Consider the following 20,146-nt stretch of genomic DNA (forward strand, 5'->3'; position numbering starts at 1 on the left):
TGTGAGAACTACTGATTTAGAAGGCATTTGTATTGGGTAAATCATAACAACACTTGAGTAAATCTACTCGCCATGCACAGGAGGAGTAGACTAGTCATAGATTCAGTCAGGTTCACAGTCTGGTGAAGAGTTGTTCAGGTTCACAGTCTGGTGAAGAGCTGTTCAGGTTCACAGTCTGGTGAAGAGCTGTTCAGGTTCACAATCTGGTGAAGAGCTGTTCAGGTTCACAGTCTAGTGAAGAGCTGTTCAGGACAAGCTGCTGCTGCCTCTCTCCACTCTCCACAGCTCCCTCCTCAAGCACATTTTCCTAATGCCGCCCGGGACTTCAAAGGATTCTGATGATGACCGCGTTTCTGCATGAGACATGAGATGTATCGCTTTGTCTCTCTGCCCCCCCCCCCCCCACACTCTCTCTCTCTCTCTGGTCTGTGGTTCAGTGTACTCATGTAATTTTCCCTGCTCCAGAGAATAGCGTTACTTGAAGCAGAGATATTCCAGTTAAAACTACGCCAAGGACTGGATCAGAAAAGTTTGAGAGAACGTTTAACTGGGCGAACACAGTCACAAACCCCCGTTATCACTGATTGTGACCCCTGCTTTTTCAAGAAACCATGCTACGAGGGCAGCCCAACAAGTTGCTAGACTGACAAGAGCCGCCGTTTGCCGGCAGAGGAGCATGAACGTCGCAGAGTAAACACTAAACAGGCTCTGTTTTTATTGTGCGGCCTCAGAGCACACTGTTCACGCCTGCCCTAAACTCGCCGGCTGTTAAATAAATTATTACGTTCAATAAATATGGATATGGATAAATCCATAACCAAAATAAGACAGAGACGAGCCAAAGGATAATCAATAAATTGCTGTATTGAAGAGAGTCAGACAAAGAGACAAAACAGTGAGCATACCATCCTAGTGGCAGCTTGCTAATTCTCCCTTCCAAAGATGGAAGTTAACATACAGTATATAAAGAATACAGATTATGACAGTAAGATTGTGGGACTCATTGATTCATTCCCTTATCAAAACAAGAAGACAGAGACATACAGTATAACCAAAACATGATCTCGTAGTCAGGGTAACCAAAGTCGCTATGACCTGTAATCCACTAGCCTGAACTTACAGTACAACCAAAACATGGTCTCCTATAATGTAAGTTCAGACAGTAGTTCACATAATATAACCTAATAAATGAATCATATAATTATGTATCATAATTCATATCTAACAATCAATATGAATTGATAAAAGGATGATATTAACCATAACAAAATACCTATCACCGGCGTCGGGTGCACCCGCACACCAATGTTTCTCGTAAATCGCCAGCTATCATAAACTTCGCAACTACGGCAGTCAACGCAACTGAGATACGTCCCGCGGAGGAGGCGCTAGCAGCGCCCGTCACCGCGACCGAGCCAGCAAGGAGCGAGAACCAAGCTAAATCGGTTCCAGAGCCGACTGTCATCGCAGCCACTATCACCGAAGTCACAGAGACAAAACCTGCGGAGGGCGTAAGCACACGCGTCACCCAACCTGGAGCAGACAGCGCGAAACTATCACTAAGTTCCGAGGTTGTTGGTGGCTCTATTAGCCAAGAAATCATTGAAATCTCAACAGACAGTTGTTCTAATTATGATTCATGTTCCATATACTCTTCTAACATTGCACACATTAGGCCCAGGCCTAATGCCACGAAAAGCCGCCTGCAAATTGAAATAACTAAATTCAACAAGCTTAAAAGCACGAAAACCCGCGGTGGTCCACACCCACCAGACTGTTCCAGAAATCAGATTGTGAGATGATTATGCCTGCAAATTGAAGTAACGAAATACAACATGTTTAGAAAATGAGGGATTGATAAATAGGTTTTAAACATGTATTGTATTTTGTTTATATTAATAGGCAGTCTGCTAAAATGTGTGCACGTAACTAACATCTAAAGTCCTACAACAGCTGTGACTAATAGCTGTCGCTGTTTCCCACCGGAGGTGTCTCTGGTCTGTCTGAATGATGTTGATTGCGATCTGCTGTCCTGAGGAAATCACACTTACAGTAATCAGACTTTGATGTCAACTTCTCTTGATCTATTGTTAACCATTTCTGTCTTGATGAGTCTTGTTTCCTGCTGAACAGCTTTTTGTCAGAAGTGTCATATAGCCTAGGTGTGCCACCCCACCCCTATTGGACGTATGTGGATGCAAGGAGGGACAGGTCCCAGCACTCTCGTACAGGATTATGCTATGCTGGATGCCATTCTTGGATTATGCTGTTATTGCCTTCTAAGATAAACTCATCATCTTCTTGGATTCCATGTTATTCTTTATTTGAGTTAAGGTTTTAGAGTAAAATTCTTATTTATCAATCATTGTCATATATTATTGTGTACATTTGTTATCCTATGTTGATGAATAGAACACATACTGTAGGACCACAATGGAAACAAGAGTCGAGAGGACTTTGTTATCCTTTTAGCCTTAATGTCTAACCAGGTGCTGTTTACATTTCTGACTAATAAAGTATCCAATCAATCAATCAATCAATCAATCAATCAATCAATCAATCAATCACTCAAGGTGGTGTATTGTGTACTGTACAACATACTGTCAGTGGTTCAGTCAGTGTACTCATTCGTGCACCATGCTGTCTATTGATAAACTGCAGATTCATGTCTTTTTAAGTCCGGGACTCATAATAATAATAACGTTTACTGGCACATCAATAGCTGACAGTTGATGAAAAAAAAAGAGAGAAAAGAATATCGCCCTGCACCAATACTTTGTTGTTTATATGTGCCCATCAATGCCACTTCAAAAATATCAGTATGGAAAACTTCTTGATGATGTAGCAAAGCTTAACGTAGATGTTTATGGCCTTCCTCCAAATGAAAGTGCTTGCTTGATTTCTTTACAGTTATAAAGCTTGCTCATGACAGCTGCGTTTAATGGAAAAATAAAGCTCAAGCGTCTAGGGAAAAACACCAGTGTATAAAGAACACTAGGGCTGCGAGATACAGTATGGCTTCAAAACAATATCAATATCACGATCATTTGAAACTTTTGCCTTGATTACGATTAACGATTGTTTTAAAACAATATGTACAGTATGCTAAAAATAGCAGATTTCAAAACTCAGACGCACGCATAGCCTGCGTAGGATTAAAATGGTCAAACAGAAACTATGCATATTTGCATAATTGCGACCGTCAGGGAGCAGTTTACTATTAAAACCTCCACCGGCCGTCCGTCCGTCGGTCGGTCACACGTCACACGTCACACCTTTGCCCTGCTCATATCTCCGCATCAGTATATAGGGCTTGTTTGTTTATTGTATGACATCACGCCACATCATCAGCTGTGGACTCTGTGATGTCATCGTATCGCATCAGTATATAGGGCTTGTTTGTTTATTGTATGACATCACGCCACATCATCAGCTGTGGACTCTGTGATGTCATCGTATCTCCATATATGGCCATCTCCGTATATGGAGATATAAGTCGTCTATGCCCAAGTATGGGCTGGTGAGGTCAGACTTTGTGTGATGCGTAGGTTATCTCCATATATGGAGATTCAACATTCCAGGCAATGCTCTCTTCCCTGGTGAGAATTGCCCCTTTATATAGGGCTTGTTTGTGTATTGTATGACATCACGCCACATCATCAGCTGTGGACTCTGTGATGTCATCGTATATCCATATATGGCCATCTCCGTATATGGAGATATAAGTCGTCCATGCCCAAGTATGGGCTGGTGAGGTCAGACTTTGTGTGATGCGTAGGTTATCTCCATATATGGAGATTCAACATTCCAGGTGTAACTATGGCTACCCGTATGACGTGAGAGGTGGAGGTTGTGATATTTGTGGAGATAAGCGACCAACGGTCGCTTATCTCCCGATTAGGGAGTCTTACTGGTGATCTAAACAGTATGTGTTCTGTTGTGGTAGTAATAGTATGTTTACTACCACAACTGTGGGAGTTGGAGGTATAGTCTCCACACTCTTCTATTCGTCTCTTATCGGGTGGAAACCTCATTTGTCCAAAACAGTTTTCAGGATTCAAATTCAAAAGTAGCCAAAGTAGCAGATCTACAACCTCAAAATGTGATGCTTCGTGCCACATTTCGAGCTTGTGGATCTACTACGTGTGATGCTTTTGTTTGATGCTGTAGTATGATCCAGTAGGGCTGTTAATTTACGAAAAAACACAAAAAGTTAGAATATGGAGATAGTATATCTCCAATATACAAGTCATGTACCTCCTGTGGTCAGGTACAGGACCACTACTGGTTGACAAGTGGTATTGCACAAAGGTCAAATGGTAATATCTCCATGCACACACATGGGAGATTAGGATTAAAATGCAGCATAGGACACAATACATTTTACGGATTGAAGCCTTAGGCACCAAAGTACACTACCTATGAGAGTGGATTCCCCATTCCGCCAATGCATTTCAATGAGAATGGAGCGTTTTTTTTGCAGAAATCCTCTAGTCGCATGAAAACGCTCCATTCTCATTGAAATGCATTGGCGGAATGGGTAATCCATAGATACTCTGGTGTGGCTTCAGCCTTAACCCTTTTTTTTTCGTTACTTTTCTCTTTTTAAACGAGCTTATCTGAAAACTTTGAATAGATTTTCTATATTCAAGCAGCGTGGCTAGAGAGAAGTAAACATCTTTATTTATGGGTGGGTGACGTGACGTAACGTTTTCGCTGTCCTCGGTGTCAAACATGTATAAATAAAAAATATATTTGTCAAAAACCTTCTGAATATTGTGCAGGACATTAAGCTTTATGTGAACTTACTCAAGATTAAAACATTTCATTCCTCATTTCTTCAGAATTTTCAACCAAACATGGCAAAACTCATATGGTGTGACTGTCCTGACCTTGTTTCTCAAAGTGGGAACTTGAATAAAACTAAGAAAAAGAATTGCTAAAAATCATTTGAAAATGAATTTAGGCTAAAAAAAATGTCTATTTGTGAGCCTATATCTTTTCAAAGTCAAAGCATAATGTTTTCAGTCATTTCTGATCAAAAACATTTTGTCCCCCAAACCAAAATCATTTGGTGTGACACTAGTTTGGACAAATTAAACAGGCAATTATTTGGACACCTATTGGCTAGAGAGGTCCTTCTTCTGTAAGGCTATTCAGCACTCCCAGCACAACTGCAAGACAGGTGTCTGAGGTGAGTTATGATTTTAACATTTTCATGAAATGCCATCTTGTTGAAACTTTGACAAACTCACCACTTTGGATGTCTGTTGGTGTGACACCTTTTCATTAAAAAAAGCTTAAGTTATTTGAAGTTTTGGTCATATTTCCATGTAGATCTAGGTTGCTTTGTTATAGCTAGCATGCTGTTAGCATGCTAATGTGTACATAGTAGCCTCAAGGTAAACCTAAATGCAGAAAACGTAATATGGTGTGACACTTAATCATAATGGTGTGACATGTCTGCTTGTCACGCCATATGACTTGATTGTCACACCATATGATTTATACTGTATTTAACTACAGATATAACAATAAATAACAAAGTTCCATGTTTCTTTTGTACTTTTAAACATTTGTTTTAAACATTTTTACATAAAATGTAATTTAGCTTCATTCAGTGATACTTCAAATTCATCAGACAGAGCAGAAACCCCTTCACAGAAACCTTAACATATTGTTTCAATCTAAACAATATTTTCTCTTTGTCTTAAACTATACATTCCATTTTCTTTTGTCAGCTGAAAAATGACAAGTGCTGAGAGAACAAGAAAGTACAGGGAGAAACTAAACAATGACCCAGCAAGGAGAGAGGAGCCAAAGGGACGAGACTGCATTTTCTACGAAGAGCAGGAGGTTGTCTGTGGCATAGCAGAACCGCAACAAGGCAACCGGTTTGCTACCCTCACCAAATACGACTGGCTGATGTACAATACAGTCTAAACGTATAATCTAATCTGATCTAATACTTTTGTACTTTCACTCACTGGACTGGACAGTGGACAGTGTTAAGGTAGGACCCGAGACAAAACTAGCGAAAATAGCTGATCTACAAGCTCTCAACAAGTTGTGCTGCGAGAGCTTGTAGATCAGCTATTTTCGGAGTTGCGCAACCCAGCACTCTTTAGCTAGTGGAGATGTGGTGTAATGTCATGATTCCTAATTACATTTGTTCAACACAAAATGCTGTGTTCAAGTTCAGGAGACTTCGGAAAAAAGCAATTTACCTGAATGCTGAGTTCTGTTTCCACTAATTGGTGTTAATAAAATGTTGCCTTGGCTCCAAGTGTGGCTATGCGCCTTATTGTCTCTTTAGGATCCTTCTGCCGTGGGCCGGCAGAAGACTTAGGTGTGCGTAGCATTCCTGTGCACATCCTCATCATCCATCTACTACTACAATTCTTTCTTATCCCATGTTAAAGCCCTACAATAATATCCTGTTCAGAAATATTAAGGCCATGTTATCCTGGGTAATTGTTTAATCAATCAGTAAAGTTCAGTACTCACTAATAGGTAGGTTAAAACACAGTTTGCTTTGACACATGAAGATATGATCATACGGTGTGACACTAAATCATTTGGTGTGACATTCCAAATAGTGAAAAATCATACCTTTATTAATGATTAAACCAAAAAAATGTTTATGGATTACATAGAGAATATTATCAGGAAGAGTCACAAATATTTGTGTAATTTTAGAGAAAGTTTTGACAGAATACATTTAAAATATGTTGTAAGATCATGAACATGGGCCTCACACAGAGTGTCGATTATGAAAAAAATATACAGATATAATTAATTTTCAAAAAACTATAGTGGATCACTGGTTAGTTATGATAAAGGACTTTGATAAAGTGAGTAACTTAAGAAAGATGTACTCCATTTTCATTTTATGAACAATTATTTTCATGTCACACCATATGACGATTTTAGGCACAAGTACAACAAACTGCTGAATAAAGTCTGATTCCAATAAAATATCTAAAAACAAAATATTTCCATAAGGTTGAGAGTGAGTAGAACAAAAGTAAATAACTTTTATGCCTGCAATTTAAAGTTTTTTTAAAAACACATTTTTTGGGGCGTCACGTCACTGACCCTATACTGCAGGGTCAGCAGGCTAACACTGTAGGTGTTTTACAATGAAGCAAACCCACATAAAGTGGAACTTCATGTTGCCTAAGAAACTACTGTAGCGCCAGTGGTGTAAAGTAACTAAGTACATTTACTCGAGTACTATGCTGGACTTAATTAAAATTGTACTTGAGTATTTCCAATTTTCAGTTATTTTACTTCTACTCCACTACATCTCGGCCTTGGGTCCAAATATTGAACTTTTTCTCCATTACATTTATTTGAAAACTGTAGTTACAAGTTAACTTTGTAGATTTTGATTATTATTACAAAAGATACATTAACTTCAGCCCTATGTACATTTCGGCCATTTGAAAATAGCCGATCTACAAGCTCACACTGTGTGGCATGGCGAGTTTGGCAACGCATTGTGAGCCTGTAGAGCTTCGTGCCTACGACACTTTGTTGGCACGAAGTGTCGCACTGTTTATTTGAAAAGGATCCCCATTAGCTGATGCCGTAGCAATCAGCTAGTCTTCCTGGGGGTCCATAGAAAGACATATTACAAAATACATATAGAAAAAACCACAATAAATAAAACTACAACCAGATTAAATTGCATTAATTCACATTAGTACATTAATATGAAATAGATTAAAACAAATACTGGTAGGAAATAACTTTTACAAATTAATTTAGCCCTAAAGCTGTTCCTTAACTGCTTTCCAGTAAATACCTCAGCACTTCTTTCTTAAAGGCTGATTTGTTTGTATTAGACGAATGTTAAGTGGTAAATTGTTCCAATAGACTATGGCTCTATAAATGACACTTTTTTGCTTTGAATTAGTGTTTGAACTGGGTACAATAATATGACCATTAACAGCATATCTCGTATCGTAAGAATGTCTATATTATTACAACAATCTACTGTGAGCTTGTATGTCTGCTATTTTTGAATAGCCAACATATCGAATATGGATGAAGTGGTTAAAATGACTGTGATGAAGTATTAACCATTCACTCCCTCAATACAATCTATAAGCGTTTATGCAGATGAGTTGTTGGCTGTCCATCATAACTTGCCATGCTTCTTTTCACTTCTATACATCAACTGAGACATTGTGCACAGGTTTTCTTTGATGTGCCAAGAGTATCTAAATCAGTTGCCAAAGCATCCTTTATACTAGGTTTAAAGCTCTTAGCTTCTTCTGACTGGAACAATCTACCTGTTCATATTTGGTCAATAACATCTTTTCAATTGTTTAAAACTGCTGATGTTGTGTTTAATTGTTGAATAATCTGTGCCCCCCCCCCCCCCCCCCCCCCCCCCCTGAAAACAAGATGGTTTGCCAAACGTACGCTTTTGGACCCACCCGACAACGACGATATGTATTTTTACTTTCTTTCTTTTTTTTTTATCAAATGGGGGCCCGTAGACAAACTGGGGGGCTTGAAATGAAAGAGGTTGAGAATCATTGCACTAATCTCTTTACTCTGTACTCAGAGAAGCCACAGTAATCCCCCCCCCCCCCTCCCCCTGGCACACAGGCAGTATAGAGTGCTAATCAGAGGGCACACAGGGAACAGAGTGTTTGCTAATAATTAAGATGTGGGCTGTGATTGTTGGAGCGCGGTGGGTTGATCCTCGCACGCACGCACGCACGCACACACGCACGCACGCACGCACGCACACACACACTGTGGTCTTCATTAGACAGGCGTAGGAGGTGGGGCTGGGCAATGTGTGTGTGTGTGTGTGTGTGTGTGTGTGTGTGTGTGTGTGTGTGTGTGTGTGTGTGTGTGTGATCAAACAGCCCTTTCAGAGGTTTAGGGCTTGATGCCTCTCTCCCGCACCCGTGAGTGATCCCAGAATACAGACAGAAATGATGTCATTCCATTTACTTCCAGGTTAGTGGATTTAGAAAAATGCATTCATCTCGGATTTTAATCCCAGATGCGTTTTCTTGGTCCAAACAAGCTTTTTTTTCTACAGACTAAAGAACTGATGATCACAGATAGGATTTTCATTTTCCGGATGAAAGAAAAGACGATCGTCGTCCGGCCATATGTGCTTTTTATTTACATCTTGGCCATATGGTGCGTTCCAGTTGCCAGCGAAAATAAGGTAAATCACTGAAAACCCGTGGCAGAGGCTACTGAATTAATTCACAAGTCCCTCAGGGCTTACACTAGTGTCTTTTCTGACAAGCTCACAACGCGTCGTGCCACTTTTTCATCTGCAACAAGCTCACAACACGTCGTGCCACTTTTTCATCTGCAACAAACTCACAACGCGTCGTGCCACTTGTCGATCTGCAACAAGCTCACAACAAGCTCACAACGCTCTGCAACAAGCTCACAACGCGTCGTGCCACTTGTCGATCTTCTACTTTCGGCAAAAGCTTTCCCCAAAATAAGGATCGCCGTGCACATCCATGAGTGAAACTGACTTCCCTGGAAGAAGCGTGTAGAGACATAGAGCAAACACAGTTACGCTCCGTGGGATGCTACTTTTGTTTGTTTGTTAGTGTGTTTTTCCTTTAGAATAACGTGTGTTAGGCTTGTAACGATACTGGATTTCTAACTTCGATACGATATTTTGAAAAATGTCTATACTCAAAAATGTTTATTTTTATTTAAAGAAAAATACTGAACTTCTTGAGGTAGATGGTAATGCACTTTTTAAAGTCCTGCCTTTGATGTTTTCACATTCTAAGTACAAATAGGCCTTAGAAAATAACTAGGAATAAGCCAAAGTAGGAAGGATACACATAAAAGTAATGTTGGTGTAAACCAACGAGAGAGGTAAAAACAGAGTATCAATATTATCGATACTATGGAAATGTCATATTGAAAATCGATACTTTTCGATAAATCGATATTTTTGACAACACTAATGTGCTAATAGTATTGTTCAATGACAGGGATGACAGACAGAGAGAAATGATGCAATGCTCGCCCGGAGCCGGACAAGCAGAATCCATCTCTCCCACAGGTGTGAGTGTGTGTGTGTGTGTGTGTGTGTGTGTGTGTGTGTGCGTGCGTGCGTGCGTGCGTGCGTGCGTGCGTGCGTGTGCGTGTGTGTGTGTCATACAATCTGTCCACAGAGAAAGAGAGAGAGAAGCCAGAACTCACCGCCATATCGTCCTCCCTGCTGTCACTGGTGTCCTCGTTCTTGTGGTGTCCAGCTGAAGAGCGAGTGTCCCTCTTACGGCTGGCGTCTGTCCCCTCCGTCTGCCTCTCTCCATCTGAATACAGGACACAACAACGAGTTGTTAGCCTTTAGCGTTTAGCATCACTAACTATCCCCAACACATGTTGTTCCCCCCGCTATCATTATTCATCATCATCATCATCATCATCATCATCATCATCATCACCATTACCGTCATCATCAGTAAGTCACTGTCAGGCAGAAACCTTATCTCCAAGTTTCAAGTTTGTATGTTTTTTCCTCGCAGTGCGAGGCGTTAGATTGTAGATCTGCTGTTTTCACTAGTCTAGTTCATTTTTAAAATGACAAATACAAAACGAACGGTCTTGGACATACAAGGTTTCCACCTGACAACAACGCGTAGTTTGCTGGTTCTCAAATCAGGTTCCGGGGACCCCCAGGGGTCCTCGAGAGGGGGGTTCCAAGGGGCCCTCCAGCAAAAGTGTTAATATAGCATCAAAACCTGGTTAACTGGTTGTTGGCGAATCACCAAAAGTGTTGCAGAGCAAGAGAACAGATATTTCATCATCCGGCGGGGCTTGTGAGAACATCTCTTACACTTGTAAAACTACAACGTGACAACAAAGAGGCGTTGTGAGCATGTAGATCGTCTATTTTCAATAATTTCTGCCTCTAATATTTGACAATTTGGCCAATATTTAATTTGTCACTTTAGAAATTTGCATGTAACTCTTTACACTCAAACTTTATGTTGGTTTGTTTACTGTTGAGTGAGAAAACAATATTGCACATTGGGTTAATCATCTGGGGACCCCCCAAAATAATTTGGGGACCCCCCTGGGGGTCCCAACCCACAGGTTGAGAACAACTGAAGTAAAATAAGAGAAGCAGAGAACAACAGAGAGAGAGAGAGAGAGAGACAGACAGACAGATGGACAGAGAGATAGACAGACAGACGGACATGATAGGACATAAGGGGCAGTTTATGTGCAGAGGAGCGGAGCCGTTAGGAGGCTGTCGAGCCACAGATGGATTATGGGAGTTTTGTGGTGCGATGATGACAGTTGTCTCGGCCTGGGAGAGAGAATGACCAGAATTTAAACCCGCTCATTAAGAATGTGTGTTGTTGTGTGTGTTGTGCTTGTCTGTGTGCGTCTGTGTGCGCTCTTGTGTGTGTGTGCATCTGTGTGCACGTTACACAAAATAACGTGTGGTCATCATAGTCAGGTCCCTCTGACGCAAGAAACCCTCTTTTAACACATAAATTACATAAAGATACATCAATTAGTTTTTTTGCAATTTTTACCCTAACCATAAAGACAACACTAGCCGAACTACAAGCTCACAGCGCGTCGAAACTGCTGTGCAACCAAGTATGAATCATGCATATTTCTAATCCCCAAATCCTCAAAGCTAACCTCGAAATGCCTAATCCTAACCCCAAACAGAATCTTTTCCTAATTGTAAACTATCTACAAATCATTTGAAACAACCATTGCTATTGTGTGGTATTTTTGTGGTATTGGTGTGACTATCCGCATGGCCGACCCCTGAACTGTGTTTGGGATGCGGATTGGAGCAACAGTGTGCCTGTGGTCTCTGGTGTGACTGTTGTAGAAAATAGCAGATCTACAAGCTCACAACGCCTCGCGCTGCAAGGCGTTGTGAGCTTGTATAGATATGGCTATTTTAGGCAAAGGGGAAAAAGAGCAGACTAAGTACAGAGTGAAAGGTCAAGTTTATTAACTCATTTAATGCCCCCCTTTCACCACTAGAGGGGGCTCAGTGTGCCCCAGACAATCCCATAGAGATATGCTGGTATATGCAGAAGCCCTGCAGCCATGACTTGCCTGAACACTTTCCTTTGTGCATGTACAGGAAGAGGATGAAGTTAGCTTGAAGTTAGCTATTAGCTACCAAGCATTTTAAAAGCCTTATTTTCGTCAACTTAGCCATGATTAACGCTTGCACACCTCATGCATGGGAAAAAAACAGAGAAGAATGAGCTCTAAAAAATCCAATGCAATCCTGGATTGCATTGGAGTGGATTTGTGCAGTTTGTTCACAGCTTTCAAACAAAAAAATCCGATTGGAAATCCGTTCAGGCATTCTTGAGATAATAGCCATTATGTTTTACACTGTTGTGAGCTTGGAGGTCTGCTACCTGAGTTGTATGGGGGTTGTATGGGGGTTAAACATGCAAAATCGCGATTGAAATCATTTTCACTAGATTTGATGGTGTCCAAAAAAAAAATTCCAAAAAAACTTTTTCAAAAAAAAATATTTTTTTTTTTTTTTTTTTTTTAAATCACGAGATATCTCGTGATTGGCACTGTGGCACTATATGATATATCACGAGATATCTCGTGATTGGCACTCAATGAGTTAAGTATTGACGGTTCAAGTGGTTAAATATCTGAAAACACAAATTGACATGAATCCAAAAATAGCAAATAGAAAAGCGCACAACTTTTTGGCTTGTCAGTCTACTATATTTCTATTTTATTTTTATTTTTATCCAAATAGGGATAAGCGGTTGACCGTCTATCAAACTTTGGAACTAAATATGTGACGACGGTGGTGACAGTGATCCTGTGTAAGCGGATATCCAGCCCTGTGTGAGATGCGTGGCTGGTTATTTAGAGCTACGAGCAGTGAATGGATATGTGGAGGATAGCCATCACAGCTTCAATATCCCTCCCGTAGGATATTCACATAAAAAGGAATCCATATCGTCACTGTCGGGCAGAAACCTTGTATCTCCATGTTTCAACTATTTAAAATAAAAGTAAAAGTGGCACTACCGGTATGTCATTTTTTTTAAGTGAATAAAATGTAATTTTGTCCAATCTATGTGGTAACAAAATAACACTTCTACAATTGGGGTGGTTATAGGTTATTTTGTCTATTCCAGGGGTCTTCAACAGGGGGTCCTCAGAGATACCAGGGGGTCCTCCATCAAATCTTTGTGTGATAGAAACTTTTTTCCCTCCCTTTAACCACTTGAACCCTAGCGTCCATATTCGGAGAACTTTAGCCAAAAATAGCAGATCTACAAGCTTGTAGATCGGCTAATTTTGTCAAATAGCTTTGGTGTAGAGGGGAAAAAGAGCAGACTAAGTACAGAGTGAAAGGTCAAGTTGATTAAGTATTGATGGTTCAAGTGGTTAAATATCTGAAAACACAAATTGACATGAGTGCAAAATACACTGATGATTATGCTGTCAATGAAACTATATTGAATCTACGAACAGGTTGTGGGGGTCCCTGCTTCATCTCTGTCTCAACTAAGGGGTCCTTGGCCTGAAAACATTGAAGACCCCAGACACAGCAGAGACACATTTTTACCTGATGGTCAAGATTCACTTCATCCCCTGAGCCAGCAGGCAGGCTCTATTAGCTCAGTGCAGGGGCGTCAATTGGGTATGGCAGGGGTATGCAGCTGCCATACCCTGGGTCCAGGGTATCGTTATATCGATCGTTATATCGATTAACGATATAATTGTGTTTTTGTCGTTGATATTACATTTCTGTTTGGCTTTTAGGCTTTGAAGTTGTACATGGTAGATATGACACATAACCTAAATATACAAAGAAATTACTGACATATTTGACAACTTACTACTTAAAAAATAACTTTGATAGTGGAAATAGCCGATCTACAAGCTCACAACGCGTCGCGATGCGACGCGTTGTGAGCTTGTAGATCTGCTATTAATAATGCTAGTAATAATGCTAGTAATAATTGTGACAGCCCTAGTCATGTTGCCATATAGCTTTTTCTGAACTGACGCCACTGGCTCAGTGGTAAAAATGTCAACACTTAATGTGCAGGAAACAGGGTTAAAATCCAGGGTGGAAGAGGAAAGTTACCGTTCCTGAAAAGTAACGTTTTGTTCTTTCTTTTTTTTTTTTTTACATACGAGGTTTCCGCCTGACAGCGCCGATAAAAAGGAATCCATATCCTATTCACTGCAATCTCCTTTTATTTGTATTGGACTGGGCTTGGGATCCCATTTAACCGTGGTGGTTCATGAAATGCAGAACATCGCCATGGCTAGGGATGGGCTGTCATAAACGATGGCGCCTGAGCCACAGCCTCTCTGTCATAAAAATTGGCGTGTGTGTGTGTGTGTGTGTGTGTGTGTGTGTGTGTGTGTGTGTGTGTGTGTGTGTGTGTGTGTGTGTGTGTACTGCATTTGTGTGTATGTGTTAGTGCACGTGCATGCAGGCGCGCACGTGTGTCCCCTCAAATACATTCCACTGTAACTGAGCCATTATAGCTTATAGCTGCTCACAGCGTAAAACACAGAACATGCAGGCTTGAGCACTGCGCACGCACGCGCACACACACACACACACACACACACACACACACACACACACACACACACACACACACACACACACACACACACACACACACACACACACACACACACACACACACACACACACACACACACACACACAGAGAGAGAGAGCCGGGATTGTGATTAACACAGTGCGAGGAGAAAGGGCAGCTATAAAGTATAACGAGAACTAATGGTTTTCCAATATGTCCCCTATAACAGTGTGTGTGAGTGGTGGGTTGAATCAGGGGTTGGGTGGAATAAGAGAGGGGCGGGGCCGAGTGGGGGCGTCTGAAGGGTGAGCGGAGGCAGTCGAGGAGATGAGGAGAGAGAGAGAGAGAGAGAGAGAGAGAGAGAGAGAGAGAGAGAGAGAGAGAGAGAGAGGGATGGAGGGATGGGTGAACCACTACTACTGTGTCTGCTACTCATCATTAATGCAGGGGGAGAGAGAGAGAGAATGAGAGAGAGAGTGGGGGCAGAGAGACAGACAGACAAACAGAGATAGCCCTGCAAGCCAAATTACGTCATGATGACGTTATGATAACGTCACTGGTGACTCCGGTGGGGTCAGATCGGGAACAATGTAAAAAGGGAATGAATGCCCCACCCTTTAATGCAAACCCCCGTTTTGACCATCTGTTTGCCTGTGTCCACTTATGCCCATATATGGAGATCTCTGCTGACACAGTGCCGGTTCCGGAAAACTCTGATGTCAGACATCAGCTCCGCATACGGGCGTCCATTTTATGCCCATACAGTATATGGAGATCTCTGTGAATGCCCTACCCTTTAATCCAAACCCCATTATACCTGTTGTCATAAGACCTGTTTTGACCATATGTTTGCCTGTGTCCATTTATGCCCATAACATCAGAACACGTCATGCTGATGACATTCAATACGTAACCATGGCATGGTTGACTCATGTGGCGTACGTGATGTCAGAGCCTTTTATGAAGTGATGTCACAATGAGTCAGCGCCGGTTTCCTCAGAAACAGCCTGATGTCAACAATCATCTCCGCATCCGGAGATTCCGAACGTTTTGAGCCGGTTTTGGAAAACCGTGCATCGGGTCGGGTCGAGGCCCGGCACTGCACTCCGCGCCGCGGCGGGGAACGCGCGTGTCGAATCTGAAGTTGGTGGGACGAACGGTTCTCGAGATACGCGGATTACATACAGACACACACACACACACACACGCAGACAGAGATTTGTCGCATTTATAGATAGATGTTAGTTGAAATATGAGCATGTAAGGTTATATTCTGGGACATATCTGACTAGTTATGATATTTATCTGGCCTCGATCGGACCCTCTCTGATTAATCCAGGACGTCCGTTTTCGTGGGCAGGATTTATGTTGGTTTGAAATCAGGTGATATTCTAGGCCAGATCTGACTAGGTCATGTTTTGACTTGATCTGGCCCCAATCGAGAAGTCACTGATTGGTCCAGGTCCTGACCGTGCTTGCTGGGAGGGTTATGGGAGAAAGAACAAACGAAAGACAGTGACCTACGATTAGAACAATTGTTGTTCTCAAGCGTTTTAATCTCAAGGACTCCCCATGATAACTGTTAGAGTGTACAAAGGGGTACAGAGGGGCCTTCAGGCAGGACAGGGCCAAATACCCAGACTCTGTATCTTTTCTTTTCCTATGACCTGCTTCCCGACAGGGCCGACACTGGAGTATCTCAGGCATAATGACGAATAAAGTATATCGTTGTTGTCGGGAGGAAACCTTGTATGTCCGAAACTGTTGGTTTTGCATTTATCGTTTTAAAAAGGATTAAAAAGAGTGAAAATAGCCGATATACCTCGCGACGTGAGGCGTTGTGTGCTTGTAGATCTATTTTCGCTAGTTTTGTGCGACAGTCTTGTATGGTGAAGCAGGGGTTTACTTTACGTAAACGCGTACAAATTTGACACTTGGAGATACAAGGTTTCTCCCCGACAGTGACGATATTTCACTGTGTTTTGCAAAATGTCCTTGTCTCCACGTTCCCTCCATTCCTTCAGCAGCGGAGCTAATTTCAACGGTGATAGACTTTGGCTTTGATCTTCTGAAAAGAATCGTCTGCACGTCTGCTGAATAAAAAAAACTAAAATGAGCAAATCAACACACACACACTCCGAATGCATTCTCTTTACACCTGCAGGGCTTTGGTCTGTGTGTGAGGGGCTGACTGTCTTTTGATCTCAAGTCAACATAAAAAAAAGAGCAAAGCGAAAAACCAAAACAAAACAAAATTAAGTCAAAGTTGAGATTATGTCTGTCATGCTCTCTACGTCAAACTGAAACCCCTGCCGGGCGGGAGACTTGTGAGAGCGAACAGAAAGCAGCTGTCTGTTAAATATGGCCTCCAGCGTGTTTCAAAGGTAACGCACATCAAAGAGGAGAGAACGCCAAATCCTAGTCGTGTTGGACTTCACTTTACTTTGCCACTTCAACCCCCCACTTTCACTTTCAATTCAACACAAGTCTCAGGATTCTCAGGAAAAATTTAAACTCTGTTTATGCTTAGCACGCAGAGAAAATGTCCTTGTGTTTGTGTGTATCCATTATGTTACCGAATGTAAATTACGAATTTAATAAAGACGGGGTCCATCTGAGACACATCAAGAGACACGAGACAACATGTCGTGGGTCTTTGAAATGAAAAGGTTGAAAACCAGTACCAGAAATCATCATATTTGGACACACGCTCAGTTTCATCAATTTGTTAAGTCTGTGGTGTACAAATGTACACTGAATGTTCAATTTGCTGACAGTGTTACACAGAGTTAAAATAACACCACATTGTAGTGAATACCAAGCTGACGCACAGGATTCATGTGTGGTTGGTATGAACAACATGAGCCAGTTGTCTGGATTTAAAATGAAGCAAACACGGAACTAAAAGTTCCTATGATCGGCCGCTAGTTGCGCTGTTCTGGTACCAAAAGCAACATGTTCTCCATAGGATTCCATTCATTTCCGCCGAACTTTTACATTTGATTTTCTTACCCTAATAAACATTGTCATAAATACTTTATGGTTCCTGTCGCTAGTTTAAAGCCTTGTTTCAATCACCATGATATGCGTTTTGTGAAAATATGGTCCAATTTATGTTATAATTGATGTTAAAGCTGGGTATGCTGTAGGAGGGGCTTGTGATCATAGGCTTGTGATGATTCTTCTTCGTGAGCTTTATTTTCGGCAAGCTCAAGACAATGTCCCATGCATGTATCCCTGCAGTTGCACGTGACCGTTGGCAGCCAATAGCATTCCTTGGGTAGTAATGGGTACCATGATGGCGACACCCCTACAAGGGCAAACAAAAGCTTAATTTTCACAGCATAGAAACCAAAGGGTTCCCACCGTTTTTCACAGTCTATGGTCCCACCTCGTGTACATGAAATACTGTGGTGGAAAAAGTACCTAACACTGCAATATAGAACTCTGTTACAAGTAAAAGTCAGGAACTCAAAATGTACTTGAGTATAAGTCCAAAAGTATTGGTATGAAAATATACTTAAAGGACAACTTTGTTTCTTTTACAACAAGGGTTCATATTTTAGATTGTAATTAGAGAAAAGAAAAGATTGAGTGTTAAAATGTTTTCATTTACTGCTTTCTATTGTTTTAGCGTGCGTACAAGTGGCTAAATATGTATTTTTAGACTCGATAAGCCGGCAATTTCTTTGTTACTATTTACACCAGCCCGGCCCCCATAAGTCACATCTGCCCATGAAAGATTGCAGTGCATCTTGGGAATGGGCTTATTCTGTCTAAAAATACATATTTTGCAACTTGATGATCTACAAGTTCACAATGCGCATTGTGAGCTTGTAGATCTGCTATTTTCAAATGGACGAAATGTATATAGGGCTGAAGTGGTTAATGTATGTTTTTGAATAATAATTCAAATCTAAAAAGTAGTGACTAAAGTTTTCAAATAAATGTAGTAGAGTAAAAGTACAACATTTGGGTCCGAGATGTAGCGGAGTAGAAGTAAAAGTATTGGAAATACTCAAGTACAAATACCTAATACAGTACAGTACTTAAGTAAATGTACTTAGTTACTTTACACCACTGCTACCGTATATATAGTCTTCTTCAAATATGAATGAGGATGCGGCCGAGAGAAAACAACATTTCCATATTCCATCTGGGTACGGTGAGGCAGCAGCAGCATGGGAGATCTCCCAGCGCACGCAGGCACCCGCAAAGCTACCGCTGTTATCCCAAACATCCCCTCTACGCCCCCCAAAGGCTTCTCCATTCAAAGCATGAGCTGTTATGAACATCCTCAAACTGGGAATAACCCGCGCTTCCGACATCCAGTAACATACTGTATCCCCGGTTTCCAGAGATAGAGGCATCTTCTAGCAGGCATGCACGCATGCACGCACGAACACACACGCAAGCATGCGCGCGCACACACACACACACACACACACACACACACACACACACACACACACACACACACACACACACACACACACACACACACACACACACACACACACACACACACACACACACACACACACACACACACACACTCTCTCTTTCTTATTCCAAATAACTGCATGAGTGCAAGGTGAGACTCAATCTGTGAGAGCATTCCTTAATCCCACAGAGGATAGAAGGTTAATAGCATGGTGGACGGTGGAAAAAGTACTCTCATTTTGTACTTAAATAAAAGTATCAATACTGCAATGTAGAAGTACTCCGTTACAAGTAAAAGTCTGGAATTCAAAATGTACTCGAGCGAAAGTACGAAAGTATTGGCATCAGTAGGCCTATACTTAAAGCACCAAAAGTGAAAGTACTTGACACAATGTTTGAAAATAGCAGATCTACAAGCTTATAACAGTCGCAATGTGACGCGTTGTGAGCTTGTAGATCAGCTATTTTCAAATAGCCGAGGTATAAAATAGGCCTAAAGTGGTTCATGCATGTTTTATAATATTATAATTTATATCCACAAAGTAACTAGTAAAGTAACTTGTACGTTTTCAAATACATGTAGTGGAGTAATAGTATAATATTTGCATCTGAGATGTGGAGTAGAAGTAAAAGTATTGGAAATTGGTAATACTCAAGTAAAATACCTCATTGAACTAAATCATTATAATTCACTTGCTTTTAATGTTCTTTAAGTGCTGTCTTTTGAAGCTGGGATGTACGCCGTTTTGGCTGAAGTCGTGTTCTGAGCATAAGAGTGTTTCATGATCTGTACTGTAATATCCCTGTAGAACTAACAGGGCAACAGGGAGGGGGGGGGGGGGATGATAGAATAAGATATCTGTGTTGGCGTGCCAGCAATGTATAACAATCCCTGAAGCCACGAGGAAGACTTGAAAGAATATCTGTTTCCATTAGGAAATATTTTTCACTTGGCATTTAACCACGTATTTGAACCCCAACACTATCCCTATTAACCCTTTTAACCCTATTTCTGGGGGGGAGATTCACCACAAATAGCCGATCTATAAGCTCACAACGCATCACGTTTGTGTATTGCATGCACCGCTAGACTTGTGTCATGGCAACCT

The 20,146-nt window shown here is 41.3% G+C and overlaps 1 protein-coding gene across 1 annotated transcript in view; it reads right to left on the bottom strand.

Moving 5' to 3' along the window:
* The window catches only part of b4galnt4a (beta-1,4-N-acetyl-galactosaminyl transferase 4a), a gene marked incomplete at both ends in the record, with an annotated part of 477,817 nt that overhangs the window by 323,071 nt on the left and 134,600 nt on the right, over positions 1-20,146 (bottom strand). Inside the window, one exon of the mRNA XM_080736977.1 lies at positions 10,210-10,322. Coding sequence (XP_080593103.1) covers positions 10,210-10,322 — 113 coding nt within the window. The remainder of the gene's footprint in view (positions 1-10,209; positions 10,323-20,146) is intronic.

The sequence above is a fragment of the Nannobrachium achirus genome (assembly GCF_963921795.1).
Source record: "Nannobrachium achirus genome assembly, chromosome: 11".
NCBI classification, from domain to species: Eukaryota; Metazoa; Chordata; class Actinopteri; order Myctophiformes; family Myctophidae; genus Nannobrachium; species Nannobrachium achirus.